The 12,397-nt window shown below is 33.1% G+C and overlaps 1 protein-coding gene across 4 annotated transcripts in view; it reads right to left on the bottom strand.

Annotated features, from left to right (window-relative positions):
• ERBB4 (erb-b2 receptor tyrosine kinase 4) overlaps nucleotides 1–12,397 on the bottom strand; it is a 1,123,927-nt gene that overhangs the window by 276,444 nt on the left and 835,086 nt on the right. For all 4 annotated transcript variants that reach the window (XM_036858278.1, XM_036858280.1, XM_036858279.1 and 1 more), the window contains exon 13: nucleotides 4,150–4,282. In XM_036858278.1, coding sequence (XP_036714173.1) covers nucleotides 4,150–4,282 — 133 coding nt within the window. The remainder of the gene's footprint in view (nucleotides 1–4,149; nucleotides 4,283–12,397) is intronic.

The following is a 12,397-nucleotide window of genomic DNA, read 5'->3' on the forward strand; positions in this document are numbered from 1 at the left end:
TAATGTCTATCCTAAAAGTTTTCATTTCAGTAATTGGGTATCAGTCATGTACAATATGTTTAAAACACACTATTTCCACTAATGTGTGAGAGGATGAGGTACTGGGTATAAACAATTTAGAATGTCAGTTATGAGTCATTAAGAAAACAACTAAATATTTATAGCTACTTCATTATTTTGTGCCTTTGTATCATGAGCGACCATTCCAAACTAATAGCATTGCAAATATGGCAACTATGGATTAACTAGGTGATAAATTCAAATTTATTTTTCCCTGGAGTGAAATAATCACTCTTTTTTCATAGTGAACTATCTCATTTGGTTATTATAAAGCCTTAACAGATGATTGAAATCTAAAGGGTGGGCAGTATTTTCTGTTGGTTAAATTAAGACTACATATATTTCAAGGTAAAATAATGGCTTGGTTTTCAAAATAAATAGCATAAATCTATGGTTTATTTATGTATGAATGTACATATTCAGTTACATGGATTTTGCACTCAAAGTGAAGTGTTGGTTTGCTATGGATTCACTTTTTATGAATTTTCTTGAGTTTAACATCTTAGTTACATAAAAAACGTTTTATTTTGCATGTTTCATCAATGAGTGATATAAAGTATTCAATAGAGGAAATCTTCAGAATATAAAAGTCAAAATGACCTGGTATTGGGGCGGGGGGGATGGGGTGGTAGCTAAATTGTAAAAAGCATCAAAAGCATTATGTGTAAGTGAAATTATATGATATTTACAGCATACCCTGCAATCATCAGCAAAGCACTGTTTCTGAAAACAGCTTCTTGGGTGACTAAAGAGTCAGGATACTAAATGAAGGTAATAATTTTTATGGTACTAAAACATGGGTCATGCTTTTCTTTCTCTTCTCCAAAACTCCCTTCCCCATACACAGAGTTGAGGAGTAAAATGAATATGTCATAAAAAATCATGGAGGCAACCTAGCTGCCTTCTCTTTTATAGAGTAGACTTCTGTCTGTATGGTTTCTGGCTCTCTTCCCTTCTGCTCTCAGAACAGATCCTCCTTGCAATTTATTTATTGTCACTGTCTCCATCATTGCCTTTTTTCTTCCCTGTCCCCTAGTGATTCTGCTGTGACTTTGCCAGAGATCCCCTTTCACTTGAATCTGATCTAAAAATTCACATTCTAGGGAGCATGAGCTTTGCTTACTGAGCTTTGTGTTTTTGCTGCCATATATTTCTCACAGTTTTGTTGTGTGTGTGTTACCTTAGCCAATCCTGTGATCTAGAGCAAATACTTTGGATTTGGTTGGTGTTCCCAGCACCAAGATTAATACTGTTGTCTTACATCTCTTAACTTCTCTAGACCTCATTCCCTAAATATCCTCTGAAAAAGGAAAAAAAGGGTGTTTTGATGAGAGGTTGTGAATATTAAACATAAATTGCCTACAAAGATCTTAGACTGGCACTCTTTCTGATGTTTCTCTGTTGTTATTAAAGTTTCAGAAGCATTTAACCATGTTGCCAGATAAGAAAAAAAAAATTAAGATTGCATTGCAATTAGTTTTCTTGTTCATTTTGAATACTTGTGCATTGTAGTTAGGAGTTGCCAAAATATAGTGACTTATATGATCTGGATTTGAGTGCTGACAGCCAGGATTAACTGAATTTTTTTTCCCCCTTCAAAATATCCTCTTTTTAGGATTTATTCTTTAATGATAGTCAAACTATTTTTATATATAAATTAGTTCCCTGATTTTGGTAAATGTCATATTTGTATTTATTTTCAGCAGTGTATAAAGTGACTGTTCTACCTAACTATTTAATAAGCTCAGATTAATAGACACAAAAAGGAAATGAAGATAATTGTTTTAACAGTAGGAATTCGAACAAGACTTTTCTCATTTGATAATCACAATCATTATTATAATATTATAATATGATATTATAATAATAATAATCACATCATTATTATTCCCATTTTCCATGTAAGAAAACAGAGTTTAGGACAATTAGGTTATTTATCAGAGGATGGACATTTCAAGTAGGAATTGATTAAGTTAGAATTTGAATTTATATTTCCTCAAAGACTGTCTTACCTGCCAGGCAAAGTTGGAAGTAATTTGGCAATACCACAAGATTGGAGGTGGGGAAATCTATCACTGGGTAGGCAAGAATTGTATCAGATATTTATAAGATATTTTCATTTGTTATCTTTTAAACTAAACCTTGTGCATGATTTCCTAGGATCCCATTACTGCTGCAAAACTACATTAAGAACTTTATATTTCTTTAATATATTTGATTTAATGATTTGGAAAATGTTAAGCTTTCAAAAACAATAGGATAATCAGTGTTGTTTATTTAGGGAACCAGTATTTTTCCTTTGCTTAGCTTTCATTGTTTCACAAAAATGAGACAGAGGGTAGTGTATACATCCACATATATATCAATTTCATATTTCTGACAAGTTTAAAACTGAAATATTAAAGAAAAACAATGGCATCTGTAAAGAAACAGGATGAAAATCAGATATACTGAGTTCTAGGGTTGGTCTGGTGCTTTTACAATGTTATGACTTTGGTCAACACTTAATTTTCCCACTTCTCACTGTTTATAAGATGCTTCTGTTTGATAAAATGATTTCTATAATCTATTCCTTCCTTAGAAATGCACATACATATTCAATAAACTTTTAATGTAACACAATGGAATTAAGGTCTATTAGTTCCATTTTAATGGCATCAATTGCCACACACACAGAGAATCATATCTGATCTGATGTATTTCATGTACAGGAAATATCTTTCATAATAATGTGAACAAGCATTAATACAATTCAATTCAATGAGACAAGTAGAAAATAATTTGCTATTCATTATCGAATTTATGAGTTGATGTGTTTTACAAAATTTCAAGTTGAAATTTTCCTGATAAAACTATTAAACCCTTTTTTCAGTAATGCCTTTATTGAGAGATAATTCATATACCATGACATTCACCTATTGAAAGTGCACAATTTAATGCATATTTTAGTATATTCACAGAGTTGTGCAACCATCATCACCATTTCAAACTATTAAATTCCTATTTAAAATTGTTTTTATACTTAAACTTCTAATTTTAATTTCAATCTTTTTTCCCCCTAAATTCATGGAGGGAATTGGTTTGGTCATCTGTCAAAGAAGACACATATCAATATTGTTAAGATCCATAGACTTTTATCCTTCTAATGTAAAATGCAAAAATAAAATGTTATCTGGGATCATGAAAACGGTTATTAAAATGGGACAATTCATGAGGCAGAAGAAGAAAGAACTTCAAAACTACCCTTTTACAAAACTGTTGAAAATCCTTTCAGTGAGCAATATAGGAAAATTTGACTCAGGGACAGTACTAAAAAATGCATTATCACACGAATGAAGGACCACTGTGATGCATGAAATAGTATGTTAGGATAAAGTGATTTTATGAGTATATGAAATGCCATGCAACAAGGTATATACTAAGTTTTATTGTTGTCAATTTGATTATTGTAGTACTGTAGATAAAATTTAAAATATTTGATGTAAAATATAGCTTAGGTTATTTTTAGAAAGTGACAGAACACTTTCATAAACCTTTTCAACTAGAAACTAGAAAGGTAATTTCTCTATAGGGCTTAGCAGTTGTCTGAGACATAGAAATGTGTGTTGTTCCTAATACACAATCAAATAGACACGCAACCTAAATGGAAAAAAAAAAATCAAAAGTTATGCAGTCATTCCAGGTGAAAATTAATAGGAAAGCATGAGAAAAAAAACAAGATGGTTGAGACACTGAGGAGGAAATATTACTTATCACAATGTCCCTCATAAAGAAAATAGAAATATATTTTTCAATTTTGCATAAGCATAAATTGCTATAATTTATTAAGAATTATCTATTTTGGTACACATTTTTAAATATGTACATAATAGTCAATATGCATTTTGACTTATCTTGTTCATTCAAATAAAATGATTTCCCCTTAAAAGAATTCTTTTATATGTTTTCTCCTTTATGCAACAAAAACTCTACTTAAAAATCTTGGCCAGCATAAACATTCTGAAATTTTACCCTTTTATTATCATTTTAATATCTGAACCAATCAGTACCTCAAAACTCATGAGACAGAGACATCATAAGATGCCTTACCCATCATAGAGGTTACAAGACTCTATGCAGGTCCTTCCCCTGCTGAAGCGACGGCACGACAGGCACTGGTCTGGCCCAGGTCCCCAACACCCATCGTTTGAACAGAGATGGTTGCACACCATTCCTTCAGCAGCTGAAAAACACACCAAAATCAAGGGGAAATAAAACAGAAGCCTGCGTCCAAACTTACCATTTTAATATGAATCTTCCTAAGCAAAGCTATTTCTGAAGGAGTGAGAGAGATCTGTGGCAGATAACTTTGCTTGCCTACTTAGTCACCATGGCCCACTTTACCTTCCACTTCTTTCATATTGCAGAGCCCCAGTCACTGTGTGTGTAGCACCACTGTATTTTTCATAAAAGTGAACAAATATCAATTGCCTATATCAAAACTCTAGGGAGAAGTAGTGACAGAAATTAACCTTCCAATTAAGGTAAGGAACAAAACACACCATTCTAAAGCCAACCCTTTGCTCCGTTAACACACCACACATTTTGACGTCAATTCCATGTGAGAACTTCATGCAGAAACAGAACAAGTGATATTTGTCATAAAACAAAAAACATCAAAAGGGGAAAAGAAAGAAAAAAGAAGAATATATGAAATGTAAGAAGGGGGAAAAGAAATGGAAATAAAATAAAATATAAGTTTCTTACAGACCTCTGGTACACTGCAACTAAGATTACCTTGATATTTGAGTCAAATTGGCACAAGTAAGAAAAAAGTTTTGAAATAATTTTAAACAAAGTGTGGTGGTTATTTATGAGGAGGTATAGAGATTACCATAGTAACAAAGGTTTTTAGTCTTATCTCTATATTTTTTGTTGATGGGAGAAGTGCCAAAGAATTTGAGGCCATGTTTTAAAACTGCCACTTAAGGTTTACCATTTCTGTTCCCTTTTATATCAAATAATACTTATTCAGTGTATTATGATTTATACTGAAAAACATAATTTTAGTGGAGGGATAGTTATTGAATAAGAAGGGCCTATAAAGACTTCAAATGTTATTCTGGGTGTCTGAAAAGTGATTTGAGACATCTGAAACCCAATTATATGTGGTTTTCATAAAATATTAATAAGTTCCCAGAAGATAAAAACATCAAAATCCTGTTTATCTTCCCATTAGTTACCAACTGTATTTATTAAGGGATGCAAATTGTTACGATAAGAGCATTTGTGAGATGGGATGGAATAGCATTAACTATGCGATTGTAATTTAAAGAGGGATCATATCTGTGAAAGTTACCTTCTCTAACAAATGCTTGAGAAAGTGAATTACCAGCATCCGTGATGATGATTAGTTTTAAAACAGGGAAACAAAATCTCCCGATTCATGTATTATTTCTCCTATATTCTGGAGCCTTAAGGAGGACCCTATGTTAAACTGTATAAAATTCTTTCTCAAGTCAGACTTAGACCTATCAAGATATCTTTTCAATTTATGACTACTTAATTGAATAATGTCTTCCAATATAGTTTAAGAGAGGAACCTTGTGTGTATGTGTGCATGTGTGTGTGTGTGTGTGTGTGTATGCTTAATAGTTTTATTGAAGTATACAGGACATATACTGCTCATACATAAAGTATACAATTTGATGTTTTGACAGATGCCTGAAATCATCAGCTATATGTATTCAATCCAGGCAATGAATGTATCCATTACCTCCAAATGATTCCTCATGACCTATGTAATCACTTCCCCCAGCCCATTCCTCTCAGACAGCCATTGGCCGGCTTTCTGTTACTCAATACCCATTAGTTTACATTCCCTAGAATTTTATGTAAGTAGAAATATACAGTATGTACTCTCTTTTTATGTAGTTTCTTTAACTCTGCATAATTATTTTGAGATTTATACATGTTGCTGTGTGTATCAATATTCATGCATTTTTATTACTGAGACTATTCCATTGCATGGATATGCCACATTTTTTAAACCAATCACCTATTGCTAGACATTCAGACTGTTTCCCATTTGGGGCTATTAAAAATTAAGTTGCAGTGAACATCCATTTACAAGTCTTTGTATGGACATACACTTTCATTTCCTTTGGACAGAAATGGCTGGATAATATGGTAAGTATAGGGTTAACTTTTTAAGAAACTGTCAAATTGTTTTTCAAAGTAGTTGTGCCATTTTACATTCCCAACAGCAATGAACTCAACTCAGGAGCTGAAGTTTCCTCATATCTTTATCAATACTTGGTATGGTCAGCCTGTTTAATTTTAACCTTCCTAATATTATGTAGTGGTATCTCATTGTGGATTTGATTTGCATTTAAATGATTAAAGATGTTGAACATTTTTTAATGTGCTTATTTGCTATCCATATATCTTGTTTGGTGACGTGCCACCAAATCTTCTGCCTATTTTATATTGGATTGATTGTTTTCTTACTATTAAGCATTGAGCGTTCTTTACAGATTCTGTAAGTACTGTTTCTTTGTCTTAGCCTTGCCTTTTTGTTCCTTTAACACTGTCTTTTGAAAAGTAGAAGTTTTTAATTTTGGTGAAGTCCAATTTATCAATTTTACCTTTTATAAGTTGTGCTTTGGGCATCATATCTAAGAAATTTTTGTCTAACCCCAAGGTAACAAAAGTTTTGTCTGCTGTTATCTTTTAGAAGCATTATGAGTTTTGGTTCATATGGTCTATGGTCTATTTTAAGTTAGCTTGTATATTATACTGTATTAGTCAGGGTTCTCCAGAAAAACAGAATAAATAGGATATTTTTATCTATATCTATATCTACATATTTTATATAATTTGTTATAAAGAATTGGCTCACAATTATAGAGGCTGGGAATTCCCTTGTCTGCAATCTACAAACTTAAGACCCAGGAAAGTCCATGGTACAGTTTAATCTGAGGCCAAAGGCCTAAGGACCAAGAGCACAGATGGTTTAAGTCTCAGTCCAAGGGGACCCACTTCCCTACTATCTTCACCTCCGCCTTACCCACCCACCCTCTCTTTCTGCAACCACAAATCTGTTCTCCATCTTTATAATCTGGTGTCATTTTGTAAATGTTATATAACTGAGATAATACAGTCTATAATAACGTTTTTGAGATTGGCATTTTTCCATTCAGAATACATCTCTGGAGATTGACTTAGGTTGTTGTGTGTATTATTAGTTTCTTTCTTTTTATTACTAGTAGTATTTTATGGTATGGGTAACCACAGTTTAACTATTCACCATGGAAGGATGATTGAGTTGTTTCCAGTTTGGGGCTATTACAAATAAAGCTGCTATAAACATCTGTGTACAGGTCTTTGTGTGATGTAAATTTTCCTTTGTCTGGAACAAATGCCGAGGAGTATAATTGCTGGGTCATATGATAAGAGCATTTTAGTTAGTTGTTTTTGAGTTTAAGAAAGTGCCAAATTATTTTCTAGAATGGTACAACTACACACTCCCTATTATTCCATCCATATTTACTTTTAAAATTCAAAGTGGAATTACTTGCTGTTTCTTGTTCATAGACAAACGTTTTCATATAAGATTTCTCAAAAATGCCCCCAAATAGCCTCCAAGAACCCCACAAAACTTTACTGAAAGTTATAGCTCCTTTTATTCTGTTTTAGCTTATTTACTTTATAGTTATCATTCTAAATAACAGATAAATGTAATTTTAAAAGATAATCTGAGGGAATAGTGACTACACAGAGCATTTTCCTGTATAAAGGATTGTTGTTCTCATATTATTAATTATTCTAGGTAACTCATAAAGTGTGTGGACTTTGCTTAATTATGATTCTTTCCATGTCTTAAATAATCATTAAATTGAAATACCATATATCGTAACTATTTTTCTCTTCTTTTGCGGAAACTCTTCAAAAATTGAATGATTTGATGTTCTACTTGGGAAAGGCTGACAGTTTATCTGTTATACTGATTTTGAACTAATAGCAAGAGTTCTTTCCTCTGATTCATTCATAATGCAGAGAAAGAGGGTTCTCTCACTGTACAAAATAAATGTCAGTAGAAATGAAATCTTAACATAGGTCTCATATCACTGATTCCTAGATGTATAAATGACTTCCCATTAATTTATAAAGATGTAAGGAGTAAGAAAGAGAGTTCAATCAAGCTGATTGAATATAAATGTGTAAAATCAAATTTTACATAGTAGATGAAGAATTAAAAGGAGTAAAAGGTCCATGATATTAAAATATTAAGCTATAATACTCATTTGTATAAGCATTCAGCTATTTTAAGGTTATTTATAGAGCACTTCATATTCATATGTACATTTAGTACATTTATATACAATTTTTATATATACTTGCTTATGTGATAAATGATTATCAGAAGAAACCTTGAAGAGGGAAAAAAAATCAAAAGTTATATTATTAAAAGCAACTTGTAAAGGCAAGAGGAGTATATTCAAAATCATACTGCACAGTATCATGAATCTCTGACTGTTTGTATTCATCACTTTCCTGTCCTTGTAGAAAATATAATCAATTCCTCAAATTCTTTGTATATCAACTTCTGTCTAAGACCCCCACATTTGTTTTCAGTTTCTTCCTTTAGGATGTTGACAAGCCATCAGTACACCCTTGTACTGCCCATTTCATGATAGTCCATCAACTTCTTGATCTATTTATTTCACCAACTCACATTACTTTTTTCAGGTGTGAAAGCCTCTCACTCCTGTCCCTTCTCCCTTGATTTTCTGTTATCTGCTTTGACGTTAGTTGAAAAAGAGAGTATTGGCTTCACGCAAACTCCTACCTTCTTTTCTGCTGCCTACTACCTTCCTTAGTCTGTATTCAGATGCTCAATTTCAGAGCAGTTTTGGATCAGGGAAACAGTATCTATTGTAGGAAAGCAACAATACAAACAGGAAACCATAATAATTACTTTCTTCTCATTCTTTCCAAATGACTAGATGATGGTATTCAAGGCTGGTTGATCATTTTCTGCAGAGTGAAAACATGGGAAGTGTCTCCACAAAAGGCCAAGGAAAATACTTCTTTGAAGTTCTTAAGAGAAAAGAAGTTTTCAATCAGCACCAAGAATTCAACCGCTCTCTGACCTCCCAGAGTGATAGTCCCATAGGAAGGAGTAGAAGGGCCTATTCAATGGCTTACAGTTTGAAACACCATTATAAACTCTCTAAAGAAACTTTAGCAATGTAGTTGTTAGGCAATCTTTAACTTCTCTTTTTTTCTGGAAGCTGTAAAATTGTTTTTTCTTGATCTCATCTGAATTATACCTGTCTATTAAAAATTTGGAGAGATAATAATGTGCTTAGTATTTTGACCTTTACAGAGAATATTGAACTTGCTTTCATTAAAATAGAGGCAAGCTTAAATAATGGATCTTGCTACGGTGCTGTATGTGTGAAAGTAAATGGATTAGCTCAAAATATTGAAATGAAGTACCTGTCTACAAGCACAAAGGCAGAAAAAATATCTTCTCGTTCATTGTACAAGACTACCTACGTATACTGTTTGCATTACTTACCATACGTAGAGGCATGGGTTTGACTTGGAATGTATTTGGACAGATACTATTAATCTTTTTTTTTAAAGGCTGAACAGTATGATTTAGTTGTAATAGTTCAGTTTTTCTGATCAGGTCAACATAGGTTCAAATCCTTACTCTATGACTAGCCATGCAGCCTTGGGCAATTATTTACATATTACTTATCTGTAAAGTAAATAATAATATTTACCTTTCTGGGTTATGATGAAGATTAGACATCATATTAGTAGTATACAATGAAGGGTTACTTATCTAACTAAGCCCTCAATAAACATACTTAAGAGAAATGTGGAAACATACAAGTATATCCATGTGTTTACTTTTAGAAGTATTCGTTGAGAAATTACTTAGTTTATACTGGACAATGCTAAGAAATGGGGATATGATGGAAATATGAAATAAAATACATATTGTCTCTATGTAGGGATTACAGTCCAGTTAGGAAGACAGCATTAGATAATCACTTATATTGTATAATATAAATTTTTTTGAGAGAAAATATAACAGTTGTCCTAACCTAATGGGTAGGTAGCATTAGGTCAGTCCACAGAAAGAGGGACAACAATGTGAGACGAGAAGGATAAATAGGAATTATTAGGCAAAGAGGGCTAGGGGAAATTGGGGATTACAAGTCTAATCAAGAGAGTCTGAGCAGTGAATAAGATCAGTGCTTTCACAGAACCGACTGCACATGAGCATTGAGTGGGAAAGTAATATCTGATGAACTAGTGAGGTGAAAAATGGCCAGATTATGTAGGACCTAGTGACCATTTAAAGGGCTTTCTGCTTTGTCCAAAGAGCTGTGGGAAACTGATGAAGGATTTTAAGCAGGAGAGTTAGGATCTTATTCTTAAAATATCACTCCAATTGCTTTGAAGGGACTGACTTAAAAACATGTTTGAACAGTTGGTGGCAGAGAGAAAATAGTGAACTGTTCAGAGATAGGCATATGACCCAAGCAGGGTCAACCGGGGCTCTTTCCACAATACAGATGCTGGGAGAGAGAAAGTAGAGCTATTTTACCTGTACTTATAAACTTTGTGAATTCTCCAAGCCAAGGCCAAACATTTTTAATGAAGAAAGAGAGCTGGCCTAAGAAGAAAGCAGAATCGGGCAATGTCTAAGGACTGAGTCCTGGTGATGTTGTTTAACCCCTAGATCCGTCTGTTCCTGAAGGAATATCCCTTGCAATTCTCAGTTCTGTGAGCTGGTATGCTCTCTTGTTTGCTTTTATTTTCTATTTCTTTTTTGCCTTTTAATTATGCTTATTATTTTCTTTGTTATATGAAAAGACTTAAAGCTTGTACAGTTATGGCCAAGTTTTATTTTTTCCAACTTTATTGAGACAAAGTTACTTCTAACATTGTTTAAATTTAAGGTATACAATGTGATTTGAAACACATATATATTATAAAGTGTTTACCACAATAAGTTCAGTTAATACATCCTTCACCTCATGTAATTACCATTTTGTTATTGTGGTGGTGGTGAAAACATTAAACCTCTACTCTCATAGCAACGTTCAAGTATAAGATAGAGTTTTGTTAACTATAGTTGCTATGCTGTACCTTAGATCCCCAGAACTTAGTCATCCTATAGCTTAAAGTTTGTACACTCTGATCTGCATCACCACTTTTCCCCCACTCCTCAGACCCTGAAAACCACCATTCTACTCTCTGTTTCTATGAGTTTGATGTGTTTAGATTCTGCATGAAAGTGATATCATACAGTATGTGTCATTCTCTGTCTAACTTAACTCACTTAGCATAATGTCTTGAAGGACCACCTATGTTGCCACATAAGGCAGGATTTTCTTTTTTTTTATGGCTGAATAATATTCTAGTGTGTGTGTATGTGTGTGCACACACATGTGTATATATGACACATATTCTTTATCCATTCATCTGTTGACAGACACATTGTTTCCATATATTGGCTATTGTGAATAATGCTGCAGTGAACATCAGGATGCAGAGAAGTGGGATTGCTAGATCATATGGTAATTCTATTTTAATTTTTTGAGGAACCTCCATACTGTTTACCATCATGGCTGCTTCAATTTACATTCCCACCAACAGTGCACCAGAGGTCCCTTTTCTCTATACCCTCACCAGCGCTGGCTATCTCTTCTCTTTGATAATAGCCATTCTAACAGATGTGAGGTGACATCTCATTGTGGTTTCATTTTGTATTTCCCTGATGATTAGTGATGTTGAGCACCTTTTCATGTACTTGTTGGCATTTGTATGTCTTCTTTTGAGAAATGTCTATTCGCATCCTCTGCCCATTTTTTAACTAGATTGTTTGTTTGTTTGTTTTGTTACTGAGTTGTATGGGTTCCTTATATAACTTGGGTATTAATGCCTTATCAGATATATGATTTGCAAATATTTTCTCCCATTCCGTGGGTTGGCTTTTCATTTTGTTGATTGTTTTTGTTGTTGTTTTTGCTATGCAGAAAATTTTTACTTAATGTCGTCCCACTTATTTTTACTTTTGTTGCTTATGCTTTTGGTGTCATATCCATAAAGTCATTACCAAGACCAATGTCAAGGAACTTACCTTCAATGTTTCTTCTAGGAATATTGTGGTTTTGGTCTTATGTTTAAGTCCTTAATCCTTTTTTTTTTTTTTTAAACATCTTTATTGGAGTATAACTGCTTTAAAATGGTGTGTTACTTTCTGCTTTATAACAGAATCAACTATACAGATACATATATCCCCATATCTCCTCCCTCTTACATCTCCCTC

The sequence above is a fragment of the Balaenoptera musculus genome, chromosome 7, assembly GCF_009873245.2.
Source record: "Balaenoptera musculus isolate JJ_BM4_2016_0621 chromosome 7, mBalMus1.pri.v3, whole genome shotgun sequence".
Classification (NCBI taxonomy): domain Eukaryota; kingdom Metazoa; phylum Chordata; class Mammalia; order Artiodactyla; family Balaenopteridae; genus Balaenoptera; species Balaenoptera musculus.